A 14,174-nucleotide genomic window follows, 5' to 3' on the forward strand; every position below is an offset into this window, starting at 1 on the left:
CATCCGGCCGTGATTCCTACCCTTACACTAAGGTAACCTGCCTAAATGACTACCGACCCGTAGCACTCACGTCTGTAGCCATGAAGTGCTTTGAAAGGCTGGTCATGGCTCACATCAACACCATTATCTCAGAAACCCTAGACCCACTCCAATTTGTATACTGCCCTAACAGATCCACAGAAGATGCAATCTCTATTGCACCTCACACTGCCCGCTCCCACCTGGACAAAAGGAACACCTACTGTATGTGAGAATGCTATTCATTGACTACAGCTCAGCGTTCAACACCGTAGTACCCTCAATAAGTTAAGGACACTGGGACTAAACACCTCCCTCTGCAACTGGATCCTGGACTTCCTGACGGGCTGCCCCCAGGTGGTAAGGGTAGGTAACAACACATTTGCCACGCTGATCGTCAACACAGGGGCCCCTCAAGGGTGCGTGCTCACTCCCTGTTCACTCATGACTAAACAGCCAGGCACGACTCCAACACCATAATTTGCAGATGACGCAACAGTGGTAGGCCTGATCACCAACAACGACGAGACAGCCTATATGGAGGAGCTCAGAGACCTGGCCGTGTGGTGCCAGGACAACAACCTCCCCCTCAACATGATCAAGACAAAGGAGATGATTGTGGACTACAGGAAAAGCAGGACCGAGCACACCCCCATTCGACAAAACCTATTCCCCCTCAGGAGACTGAAAAGATTTGGCATGAGTCCTCAGATCCTCAAAAGGTTCGACAGCTGCACCATCGAGAGCATCCTGACTGGTTATGTCACTTCCTGGTATGGCAACTGCTTGGCCTCCGACCGCAAGGCACTACAGAGGGTAGTGCGTACAGCTCAGTACATCACTGGGGCCAAACCTCCTGCCATCCAGGTCCTCTATACCAGAGGAAGGCCCTACAAATTGTAAAAGTCTCCAGCCACCCAAGTCATAGACTGTTCTCTCTGCTACCGCACGGCAAGCAGTACCGGAGCGCCAAGTCTAGGTCCAAGAGGCTTCTAAATGCTTCTACCCCCAAACCATGAGACTCCTGAACATCTAATCAAATAGCTACATAGACTATTTGCATTGCCCCCCCCCCTCTCTTTTACGCAGCTGCTACATGTACAAACGTTGACTAACCGGTGCCCCCGCACATTGACTCTGTACCAGTACCCCCCCTGTATATAGTCTCGCTATTGTTATTTTACTGCTGCTGTTTAACTACTTCTTACTTTTCTTATTCTTATTTGTATTTTTTAAACTGCATTGTTGGTTAGGGGCTTGTATGTAAGCATTTCACTGTAAGGTGAACGTGTTGTATTCGGCATGTGACTAATTAAACTTGATTTGGTGTACATTTGCAGCAGCACTAAGACAAGTCAGGGACACAATGGTAGGGATTATCAGGGCAGTGCTTGGGTCATTGCCTCAGACTCCACCTCTTTACCAAGCAATGATAAATACAAAGGTATCCACTGCATCCCGGTCCACTGGAGACGGAGGAACATGTGTTTGTCTGTGTGACAAGGACGAAACGGGAAACATCGGCAATTACAGAAACGTTGGCAATGTGGTAAACAAAAACAAGAAAAGGCCAAACAAAACACAAAGACGATTCAGCAAGGGTGTTCACAGAGAGGGATTTGAGAAATGCTTGTTTCTTCCCAAGGGTACCTCTACTCTTTTAATTAAGAGGTAGAGAGCATTATAGCATGGTATAGGGCATGAAGCAGTGTGTGTGCATAGTGTAAATATGTGTGTGCGTATAGTGACTATGTGTGTGTCCATGCTTGCCTGTGTGCATCTAGTAAGTCTTACCAGTGATCTTATTCAGCTCAGCCAGGGTCTCCTGGTAGGCAGCTATCACCTGTCCATAACGGCCAATCACCTCCTTCCTCAGGTTGTCCCAGTGGGGAGACAGTTCCCCAAGGTCCCTCAGCTCCTGTATCCTGGAATGACAGGGGATCCACAGGGAATGTCAATGAGAGATACATGGAACGTTACGGAGTACAAGGAATTTCTCAACCGGACTCTGTTTCGCTCAGTTCAATCAAACTCATATCCCACTGACACAGAAATGGAGCGAGAAAGTAAGGAGAGTGACAGATTAAGAACAGAGAGAGACAGTAAATCAATCAATACATTTTATTTGTAAAGCCCGGCCGAGCAAGCAGAGACATAAGCAGAAGCACAGTGGCCAGGAAACTAAAATAACTCCATAGAAGGAAGAAACCTAGAGAGGAACCCGGCTCAGAAGAAGCGCATATCCTTGTTCTGTCTTTACTGGGTAGAGATATACAGGAATGTCACTGAGAGGATACAGATCATTACAGAATACATGCATGCATTTTGTAAATCAAGACATTCATAAAGATTGCTTTGGCAGGTTCACCACAACCACGTACAGTATTATCCAGCAAGACTGAACCTATTCTATGACCCCCTGCATCATCTAATGCTGTTGTGCTGGCTCATGGCCAATAGCACGGTTAGATTGCCTCCACTGTGACTAATGCTGTTCATTGTCTTCTGGTTTGAGTCATATGACCCTAACTGTCACAGTGGCGAGTGTATTAACAGACCGTTTAACACCTCTCTGATGCATGCAGGAACACACACACACAAACACACGCACACACACGCACACACACACACACACACACACACACACACACGCACACACACACACACACACACACACACGCACACACACACACACACACGCACACACACGCACACACGCACGCAGGCACACACACACACACACGCACGCACGCACACACACAGATGGGCGCCTACACACAAATGCGCACACACACACACACCATTTACCCCATCCCTGAGCCTCACTGCTTAGTCGATAGACTGATCATTATGAAACAAATCCCACCCTCAGGCTAGAAGCCATTTTGTCCACTTATCCACTCATTTACCATCATCACCCCTTCTTCTCTTCTCCCAGTCAGAGACATCCTACCACCCATATCCCATTAACCAAGAATAAACCCCTCTATCTAGCCCTCGTCTCTAGTTTGTCGGAGTCGATTGCCACGGCAACCGGATTCATCTCATAGAGAGGTGTGCGTGTGAGGCGTGTAGCCGGAGGGCCAAAATACCCCTACACGTTGCCATTAAGGGCCCGAGGTAAACTGAGGTCATTGCCGAGGAAATAACCACCCGTCGCCGGAGGCGTCCAAGCTGATACCCAGGCCACCGCCTGTGTGTGAGTTGTCCTTAGCCGGCTGGGTCGTTGTTATCATCTGAATGACTGTGATCAGACGTGATATGAGACACGGTGTCTGTACTATCCACTGTAAAGAAGGTCTTGATCTCAATGATACGTAGGGGGTTTCGGTGGGCTATTTGCTTTAATAGAGATGTGTTATTCCTGACAACGGATCCAATGTTTCTCAGACTGCAGACAGTGTGGTGCTGCTAATCAGACTCACTAAAATGTCAATTAGCCACTATAAGAATATGTTATCAGACTGTTTGATCTATTCTAATTCATTTGCAAACATATCATTGATCGAAATGTTCGCATGATGTGTTTTTGTGAGAGATTAAGGGACATTTGCAAACATATCAAATCATCTATCACCACCCTCCACCCTCTCGCCTCACGAAACCCAATTGACAATGGCACAGAAGTAAACTTAGCCAGATAGATAGTGCCGTGCTGCCCAGGTGCAGTTAACATTTCTCCATGACCCCCCTTTCCACCTTAAAGTGTACCCTCTCTCTACGGTAGTTAACATGAGTAGTGCTATCCGGGGTCCTTGGGACGTCCATACCCTAAACTCTAGCCCTAACCATTTTAAATTTCAACTTCAATAGATTAGGGACATCCCAAGGATCCCGGGGAGTAAGGACCTACTGTATATAAGCTCTGTGGCAGACCTAGTGGTGGAACACATTGCTCTGTGACCAAGACGCTGTGCGGCTATGCTCCACAGGTGAATTGTGAGTAATGCCCATAGGGAGCATTGATTCAACATCATGGGAGAGAGTTAAAGGCATAGTTCCATGATTTTACATATTTATGTATTTGTTTCCTTATTAGCATTTCTTGACAGTGGCTAGCTCAACTAAACCAGCGTGGATTGCAGTCCTTGTCCATAGACTGATTTCAAGTAACAAAACAAATATCTAAACATGTAAAATACCGTAACTACCCCATTAATTTTAATTACCATAAGTAATAGGGACTTATCTAGCCAAACCAGGTGGGCTTCCGACTTTTCGCTTCCAGAATATTCCGTAAAAAGAGAACTTCAGTATCTCATTCCGGTATCTCATTAAGAGCTAAGATCAGCCACCCTTAATTGTGTGGAGATTTCCTCAGAGAACAATGATGAGTTCCCATGTAAAGTTCCCGACTCAAAGCCTTCCCGTGTAGCCTTAACACTTTCAACCAGAAGATTAGCATCTTTGTAAATTAGTCAGCACACAAAAGACACCCGATTTCTTTTTAAAATAGGACAAAAATATTCTCCAGTATCAGTTTGGGGTAGAAGAGGGAGAAAAAAAATGATTATTTCTCTTTGTTCTGTATGGTAATCCGACACCACTGCTGACAGAGATAATGATATTGGCCCTCTCGCAGAGTAGGAGATGGGGACGTTCAGATAGGTGTCATTTTGTGGGGGTTGGCGTAGTGATGTTTAAAGTAGACCCACTCCATGAGGCCTCGATGCTCCAATCAAACATATTGTTCTAACCCAGCCATCCACTTGGGTTTGGAGAGGGCTCTAATGCTCATGAGAGAATGCAGTGTGTGTGTGTGTGTGTGTGTGTGTGTGTGTGTGTGTGTGTGTGTGTGTGTGTGTGTGTGTGTGTGTGTGTGTGTGTGTGTGTGTGTGTGTGTGAGTGTGTGTGATGCTCTCTCTATGATGCCGTCTGATTCCAGCACTATAGCCACTTTGTCAAACACCATTCCCATGCTCTTCAGCAGATTGCAGCCATTCAGTGTAATCCATATTCTTCTGTCTAAACCACTGTTATTTGTGTATCAAGAGGCGTCAGCTCCAGCCCAGACGGGTTATTTTGATGCTGGCAGACAGCGGTGGTTGGGGGTCAGTGGGTGAACAACAGTGTGTGTGCCGGGGGGTAGGGGGAGACTGAGTCACAAGCCTTAAGAGGGACAATGAATAGGGAAGATGAAGGAGGGAGGGAGATGTGGTTGAAAGCTATAGATAGTACACTGCATAATGAAACTCTGACCTTGCGGGGGAGAGGGGAGAGAGGGGAAGAGAGAGATAGACGGGGGGAGGGGTGACAATGAGTCACAGGCCTTAAGAGGGACATTGAGTAGGGAAGATGAAGGAGAGCGAGAAAGAGTGAGAGAGACAAATGCAGGGAAGATTGACATGAGCGAGAGACTGAGACTTGAAGAACAAGACACAGTAGGGGAGGAGGGCAAAAGAAGACAGAGGCCTCAGACAGACAAGCAGAAGAAAGAAAATGAGAGAGAGAGAGAGAGAGAGAGAGAGAGAGAGAGAGGGAGAGAGAGAGAGAGAGAGAGAGAGAGAGAGAGAGAGAGAGAGAGAGAGAGAGAGAGCTGTTATGTTCAAACTGACTTGGACAGATGAGGGGTACAGAATACATTTTCCAAAGAGCAAAGACCTGTCATGTGAGATACTTTATTTCATGCTGTGTTATAGTGGCCTGTTCAATTTAATCACCAAGAGCTTTGGGCCTGGGGTCAATATAACCTGCGTGAGACGACTCACAAACAGAAGCCTCCTTCTTTACAACCCAACCTGCCTCCTTTACTGTAGACGGCCAAGTACATAGAGAACTATAGCCTACTGATTTCCATATACTGTGCTTTACTGAAATGTAGTGTAGAGAGGCTGTAGTATCAACCACCAACCAAAGGCAGACCGCTGTGACACTCTCTAGTTCACAGGAGCAGAAGATGATCAGCTCACTTCCTCCTTGTTAAATGGGCAAGGAGTGTAGGCGTAGCTCGGAATTCATGAAACAATCAGATCAATTCATTAAAGAAAAGGAAAAATATTATTTAACGCCCACACACACATCCATAATTGGGACACTCACACATCCAGTCACTCACACACAAAGAGCCACACAAGAGCTATACACCCACACACAAGGACAAAGATTAAACAGGCATGTTGATAAGGTTGGAACATGGCTGTCAACATCAAAGGGGAACGAGGGATGAAGAGAGGAGAAAACGAGATGCCACTATTAGCATAAAGTGATGCCGGGGAAGGAGACTATGCCACTTCACAGCGTGTGTGTGTGTGTGTGTGTGTGTGTGTGTCACTTCACAGCCTTTAAAGGCGTATCTTAATCATTAAAAGGGTAAAGCCTGATTGAGTTTTTACACAGAACTAAGAGGTAGCTAGAACGCCTGAAATCGTTTAAAGAGGATTACAAACAAGCTCTTAAACTCCCTATCTACCTGGTAGTGAATAATAGATATACATTGATGTGTGTGGGTAAACAAACTCAACAACGTACTTGTGTTTTTGAGCATGTGTCATACACACCCATTGTATAGTGGCAGAGCGAGATCTTTCCTGAATAGTCCTTAATTGCTATATCCATAACTTACAAATGAACGATAAGTAACCATTGATTCCTGAACAAGAGAACATCTAAATGCCTCATGAGCTTAGTTCAACTGTCATACACCATCAGAACCCCAAATATAAGCTTGTTTTACTTGAATGTTTGTAACCAATGCAAACATGAACAAACGCTGTACAGCCTCAAAACACTATCATTTTTATGGTCAGTCCTTGCCTCCAAAATATGGAGGGTCAGTGCTTGCATCCATAGCTCCGTCTATGCATTGAAGAGTCGTTACATTTCTCCATCCCGTAGCTATTTACCAAAACAGAGGTGGGGTGAGGGCTTTGTTATACTTTCAATGAAGGACTCTAGCTTTAAAGTATTGCTCTACTCAGACTGCAAGTATCAAGAGAGGTTAGAGTCTAGAGGCAATAGACCAGACAATAACAAGGCTTAAATAATAGCTTTTAAGGGCGGGAACTTGAGGGAAACCTTGGTCTGAGAATGTTCTAATTTGGAACTTGAGGGAAACCTTGGTCTGAGAATGTTCTAATTTGGAACTTGAGGGAAACCTTGGTCTGAGAATGTTCTAATTTGGAACTTGAGGGAAACCTTGGTCTGAGAATGTTCTAATCTAGTTTAATGACTTGGGATTCCAAACCATTGGGCCGATGGGGACACTCCATGTGTTCCAAATGGAAGCCTATCCTTTAAAGTGCACTACTTTTGACCAGGGCTCGTAGGGCACTATGAACAGAATAGGGAGCCATTTGGGATACTGCCGCTGACCATGAGATCGACCGCTTGGGACTATATGACGGGCGGGGGATTATGAGGGATTGCTAGGGGACGGCGGGCGTGTTGAGGAACTATCTGTCCTGACAGACGCTCATAGGGCCCCTGAGGGAAGAGAACACTGAGATCCTCTTACCCATCACAGTGGCTTCTCTCTTATAAACTGATTAGGATAATCTATTCACTGGCAGGATCTTAACCTTTCCTTTATTGAGTACAATGGCAAGCCTGGACCTGCCAAGGGAGGGTTAACTGACGGTTAATGAGAGTTAGCTGTGGTTAAAGAAGGTTAACTGACGGTTAATGAGGGTTAACTGTGGTTAAAGAGGGTTAACTGATGGTTAATGAGGGTTAACTGTGGTTAAAGAGGGTTAACTGACGGTTAATGAGGGTTAACTGACGGTTAATGAGGGTTAACTGTGGTTAATGAGGGTTAACTGATGGTTAATGAGGGTTAACTGACGGTTAATGAGGGTTAACTGTGGATAAAGAGGGTTAACTGTGGTTAAAGAAGGTTAACTGACGGTTAATGAGGGTTAACTGTGGTTAAAGAGGGTTAACTGTGGTTAATGAGGGTTAACTGACAGCCAATGAGGGTTAACTGTGGTTAATGAGGGTTAACTGTGGTTAATGAGGGTTAACTGTGGTTAAAGAGGGTTAACTGACGGTTAATGAGGGTTAACTGTGGTTAAAGAGGGTTAACTGATGGTTAATGAGGGTTAACTGTGGTTAAAGAGGGTTAACTGTGGTTAAAGAAGGTTAACTGACGGTTAATGAGGGTTAACTGTGGTTAAAGAGGGTTAACTGTGGTTAATGAGGGTTAACTGACAGCTAATGAGGGTTAACTGTGGTTAATGAGGGTTAACTGTGGTTAATGAGGGTTAACTGATGGTTAATGAGGGTTAACTGTGGTTAAAGAGGGTTAACTGACGGTTAATGAGAGTTAGCTGTGGTTAAAGAAGGTTAACTGACGGTTAATGAGGGTTAACTGTGGTTAAAGAGGGTTAACTGATGGTTAATGAGGGTTAACTGTGGTTAAAGAGGGTTAACTGACGGTTAATGAGGGTTAACTGACGGTTAATGAGGGTTAACTGTGGTTAATGAGGGTTAGCTGATGGTTAATGAGGGTTAACTGACGGTTAATGAGGGTTAACTGTGGTTAAAGAGGGTTAACTGTGGTTAAAGAAGGTTAACTGACGGTTAATGAGGGTTAACTGTGGTTAAAGAGGGTTAACTGTGGTTAAAGAAGGTTAACTGACGGTTAATGAGGGTTAACTGTGGTTAAAGAGGGTTAACTGTGGTTAATGAGGGTTAACTGACAGCTAATGAGGGTTAACTGTGGTTAATGAGGGTTAACTGTGGTTAATGAGGGTTAACTGTGGTTAAAGAAGGTTAACTGACGGTTAATGAGGGTTAACTGTGGTTAAAGAGGGTTAACTGATGGTTAATGAGGGTTAACTGTGGTTAAAGAGGGTTAACTGTGGTTAAAGAAGGTTAACTGACGGTTAATGAGGGTTAACTGTGGTTAAAGAGGGTTAACTGTGGTTAATGAGGGTTAACTGACAGCTAATGAGGGTTAACTGTGGTTAATGAGGGTTAACTGTGGTTAATGAGGGTTAACTGTGGTTAATGAGGTTTGACTGACAGTTAATGAGGGTTAACTGACAGTTAATGAGGGTTAACTGACAGTTAATGAGGGTTAACTGACGGTTAATGAGGGTTAATTGTGGTTAAAGAGGGTTAACTGACGGTTAATGAGGGTTAACTGTGGTTAAAGAGGGTTAACTGTGGTTAAATAGGGTTAACTGACGGTTAACGAGGGTTAACTGTGGTAAAGAGGGTTAACTGAAGGTTAATGAGGGTTAACTGACGGTTAATGAGGGTTAACTGTGGTTAATGAGGGTTAACTGACGGTTAATGAGGGTTAACTGGGGTTAATGAGAGTTAACTGACGGTTAATGAGGGTTAACTGACGGTTAATGAGGGTTAACTGTGGTTAATGAGGGTTAACTGACAGTTAATGAGGGTTAACTGTGGTTAATGAGGGTTAACTGTGGTTAAAGAGGGTTAACTGACGGTTAATGAGGGTTAACTGACGGTTAATGAGGGTTAACTGTGGTTAATGAGGGTTAACTGACGGTTAACGAGGGTTAACTGACGGTTAATGAGGGTTAACTGTGGTTAATGAGGGTTAACTGACGGTTAATGAGGGTTAACTGACGGTTAATGAGGGTTAACTGACAGTTAATGAGGGTTAACTGTGGTTAAAGAGGGTTAACTGACGGTTAATGAGGGTTAACTGTGGTTAATGAGGGTTAACTGTGGTTAATGAGGGTTAACTGGCGGTTAATGAGGGTTAACTGTGGTTAAAGAGGGTTAACTGATGGTTAATGAGGGTTAACTGACGGTTAATGAGGGTTAACTGACGGTTAATGAGGGTTAACTGACAGTTAATGAGGGTTAACTGTGGTTAATGAGGGTTAACTGACGGTTAAAGAGGGTTAACTGACGGTTAATGAGGGTTAACTGTGGTTAAAGAAGGGACATTAAACTCCCAAATCTAATTTTGTCAGATGTTTCCAGATGTCAAAATCATCAGACTACTATTGAGGTATGAAAACATCTGACAAAGTTGAATGTCTGTTGAGTATAATGTCCCATTAACACTGCACTAGGAACATTCTGGGGGATTTAAACGTCATCTGGAATCATTTTATCTACAATACACATCCCTTTTTCCTCATCATCTTGTAGCCACTTTGACCACTAATTAGCTAACAAGATCAAGAGCAGAGTCAATTAGCGACACAGTACCTTCATCTTCCTCAAAGCCACTCTCAGCTCGATAAAGCTCCAGGACTTCGTTGAGAACAATGCAGTGTTGGGGGGAGTTGGTGTGTTTCTCTATCTCTCTCTCTCTCTCTCTCTCTCTCTCTCTCCCCCCTCCCTCCCTCCCTCCCCCTCCCTCCCTCCCTCCCTCCCTCCCTCCCTCCCTCCCTCCCTCACTCTCTCTCCCTCTCTCTCTCTCTCCCTCTCTGCTTGTGTGTGTGTGTCTGTATGCAAGTGTACATCTGTGTGTGTGTGTGTTGCTGGTTGACTAGTGTGCAGGCGTACAACAATCCCCTTTTGAAGTGTTAAACAGACCTGAATAATTCAATCCTCTATAGCTCTAAGTATAGCTCTTGAACAACCATTTACATCTCTGAAATAGGCCTGATAATGTAGGCAGGCCCAGAGCTATAGTGCCCCTATTCAAATGAATGCAATGTACCTCCTAGTGGTTAGATTTAGGCTTAGAGTAAGGCTGTTACAATAGATCTTAGGTCTGTGGTCTCCCTATGCACTGATCTGAGGTCAGTGTTGATGTCTACCTCCAGTGGTTAAATTTGGTCTTACTGATCCTCAATCAGCTGCTGTTTATTTCTCACAAATCACTGTGCTTATAAAGACAAGTCATTATCCCATATGAAATACTGTTCCAGGGTCAGGTTTTGCTTTGTCCCTCCCAGTGGTTCAGTAAAGGCTAAACTGATCCTAGATGGGTTCTTACCTCCTCATGTCTTCCTGGATGTAGAGGTGGAGGAGCTGTCTGGGGATGCTGAAGGACAGAGTACACTCCTCCATCTGCTCTCTCACCAGCATCCATTTACTATCCACCGTCTGGAACTTGTAGACCTTACAAACCGGGTTCTTAAAGACTGGGAGAGAGGGAGGAGGTGGAGGGTGACAGGGAGAGGGGGAAGGGAGAAGGAGGGTAGAGAGAGAGAGAGAGAGAGTGAGAGAGAGAGAGGGGCGGGGGGAGACAGAGGGTGAGAGGGAGAAGGGGGAGGAAGAGGAAGGGAGAGAGGTAGAAGGGGGAGAGAGAAAGAGAGACATACAGTATCAACCATCATGACATACTGAAAATGATCACATACACCTTCAAATATATTTGTAAGTTTCACAAACATCAAACAGACGATGTGCTTTGGTTCTAAACAAACTTTGATACCGAGGTAAAACCCAAAGACAAAACTCTAACCCTTCAAAAAACGTATTTTCATGTGGCATGTGCTGCAAATGAAATCCCATAATCAATAACAGTGTCTGCGATAGATAAGATTGCTGTTTGCCTCATCTTCCAAGAGCTGCATCTCTCTCTCTATCGCTCTTTCCACATCTCTCTCTCCAAGACTTAGAAAATGAAGAATATAAGAGATCTCAGGTCATCCCATTAAATGATTCTTTCATTATTAAACAATTCCTTCATTGGATTTGATTCCCATTTGAACGGTTTGTTTATGACAGAGCAGTGAAGGGAAGATGGTTGACTCCCCAAACGTTGCCTCACCATCTTCTCCTATTAAACCCCATTCAACCCTTCCACTCCTCTTCCTTTTTCTTCCTAGAGTGGCTATTAGCAGCAATCATGCGGCAACCAAAAAACAGCTTTAATACTCTTATCAGTGTGCTGGCAGTCGCTGGGTGAGAAAGCCGGAAAAAGCCGTACGCCTCAAACAGCTATTCGCAGTTCGCTGCCGTTGCTCCTTCTCTTAGAGGCCACGCTAGCGTTCTGGAAGGAAGTCACTCAATAGTAATAAGCTGCAGCGCTCCGATAGTAGTAGAAGAGACTTCACCATTGAAGACGGAGCCTTCTAGATGTGTAATGCTACCAAAAAAGCTACACGGCACCGAGGGTTGAGAATCACAAGTGTGACCAAAGCACTTATTCCTCCCTTTTAAAAAATAAAATCACTTCCCCTCTTCCTTGTGAAGCTACAACCAACCAACTAACAGTGGTAATGTCAGTCCAACTCCGGGAGGAGAGGAGGAGAGGGGAGAGGAAGGGGAGGAGAGGAGGGGAGGGGTGAGGAAGGGGAGGAGGGGAGGAGAGGAGAGGAAGGGGAGGAGAGGAGGGGAGGGGTGAGGAAGGGGAGGAGGGGAGGAGATGAGAGGAGGGGAGGGGAGAGGAAGGGGAGGGGAGGGGAGAGGTAGGGAGAGGAAGGGAGAGGAGGAGAGAGGTAGGGAGAGGAGGAGAGGAGGGGAGAGGTAGGGCGGAGGAGAGGAGGGGAGAGGTAGGGAGAGGAGGGGAGGAGAGGGGAGAGAAAAGGGGAAAGGAGAGGAGGGGGGAGGAGGGGAGAGAAAATGGGAGAGGAGGGGGGAGGAGGGGAGAGAAAAGGGGAGAGGAGGGGGGAGGCTGGGAGAGAAAAGGGGAGAGGAGAGGGGGTAGGGGAGAGAAAGGGGGAGAGGAGAGGGGGGAGTAGGGGAGAGAAAAGGGGAGAGGAGAAAAGGGGGAGAGGAGAGGGGAGTAGGGGAGAGAAAAGGGTCGAGGAGAAAAGGGGAGAGGAGGGGGGAGTAGGGGAGAGAAAGGGGGAGAGGAGAGGAGGGGGAGTAGGGGAGAGAAAGGGGGAGAGGAGAGGAGGGGGGAGGAGGGGAGAGAGAAACGGGAGAGGAGGGGGAGGAGGGGAGAGGGGAGAGAAAAGGGGAGAGAAGAGGAGAGAAAAGGGGAGAGGAGAGGAGGGGGAGGAGGGGGAGAGAAAAGGGAAGAGGAGAGGAGGGGGAGGAGGGGGAGAGGGAAGAGGAGAGGAGGGGGAGAGAAAAGGGGCGAGGAGAGGAGGAGGGAGGGGGAAGAGAAAAGGGGAGAGGAGAGGGAGGAGGGGAGAGAAAGGGGAGAGGGAGAGGATGGGGGAGGAGGGGGAGAGAAAAGGGGAGAGGAGAGGGAGGGGGAGGAGGGGAGAGAAAAGGGGAAAGGAGAGGAGGGGGAGAAAAGAGGAGGGGGGAGGAGGGGGGAGAGAAAAGGGGAGAGGAGAGGAGGGGGAGGAGGGGAGAGAAATGGGGAGAGGAGAGGAGGGGGAGGGGAGGGGAGAGAAAAGTGGAGAGAAAAGGGGAGAGGAGAGGAGAGGAGGGGGGAGTAGGGGAGAGAAAAGGGGAGAGGAGAGGAGGGGAGAGAAAAGGGGAGAGGAGAGGAGGGGAGAGAAAAGGGGAGAGGAGAGGAGGGGAGAGAAAATGGGAGAGGAGAGGAGGGGGGAGGGGAGGAGGGAGAGGGAGGAGGAGAGAATAGGGGAGAGGAGGGGGGAGGCTGGGAGAGAAAAGGGGAGAGGAGAGGGGGTAGGGGAGAGAAAAGGGGAGAGGAGAGGGGGAGTAGGGGAGAGAGAAAGGGTCGAGGGGAAAAGGGGAGAGGAGAGGGGAGTAGGGGAGAGAAAAGGGTCGAGGAGAAAAGGGGAGAGGAGAGGGGAGTAGGGGAGAGAAAAGGGGAGAGGAGAGGAGGGGAGAGAAAATGGGAGAGGAGAGGAGGGGAGAGAAAAGGGGAGAGGAGAGGAGGGGGGAGGGGAGAGGGAGAGGGAGGAGGGGAGAGAATAGGGGAGAGGAGGGGAGGAGGGGAGAGAAAAGGGGAGAGGAGAGGGAGGGGGGGGGGAGGGGAGAGAGAAAGGGGGAGAGGAGAGGAGAGAAAAGGGGAGGAGAGGAGAGGAGGGGGGAGGAGGGGAGAGAAAAGGGGAGAGGAGAGCAGGGGAGAGAAAAGGGGCGAGGAGAGGAGGAGGGAGGGGGAAGAGAAAAGGGGAGAGGAGAGGGGAGGAGGGGAAAGAAAGGGGAGAGGAGAGGATGGGGAGGAGGGGAGAGAAAAGGGGAGAGGAGAGGAGGGGGGAGGAGAGGAGAGAAAAGGGGAGAGGAGAGGAGGGGGAGGAGGGGAGAGAAAAGGGGAAAGGAGAGGAGGGGAGAGAAAAGAGGAGGGGGGAGGGGGGGAGAGAAATGGGGAGAGGAGAGGAGGGGGAGGAGGGGAGAGAAAAGTGGAGAGAAAAGGGGAGAGGAGAGGAGGGGGGAGTAGGGGAGAGAAATGGGGAGAGGGAGAGGAGGGGAGAGAA

At 47.3% G+C, this 14,174-nt stretch overlaps 1 protein-coding gene across 11 annotated transcripts in view; it reads right to left on the bottom strand.

The window, feature by feature from the left end:
- The window catches only part of LOC135507555 (type II inositol 3,4-bisphosphate 4-phosphatase-like), a 369,267-nt gene that overhangs the window by 87,823 nt on the left and 267,270 nt on the right, over positions 1-14,174 (bottom strand). For all 11 annotated transcript variants that reach the window (XR_010450671.1, XM_064927063.1, XM_064927060.1 and 8 more), the window contains 2 exons: positions 10,886-11,033; positions 1,813-1,943 (listed from right to left, as the gene is read on the bottom strand). Coding sequence is in view for 10 of the 11 variants with exons in the window: in XM_064927063.1 (XP_064783135.1) it covers positions 1,813-1,943; positions 10,886-11,033 (279 nt within the window). In the remaining variant the exon portion in view is untranslated. The remainder of the gene's footprint in view (positions 1-1,812; positions 1,944-10,885; positions 11,034-14,174) is intronic.

The sequence above is a fragment of the Oncorhynchus masou genome, chromosome 21 (genome assembly GCF_036934945.1).
Source record: "Oncorhynchus masou masou isolate Uvic2021 chromosome 21, UVic_Omas_1.1, whole genome shotgun sequence".
NCBI classification, from domain to species: domain Eukaryota; kingdom Metazoa; phylum Chordata; class Actinopteri; order Salmoniformes; family Salmonidae; genus Oncorhynchus; species Oncorhynchus masou.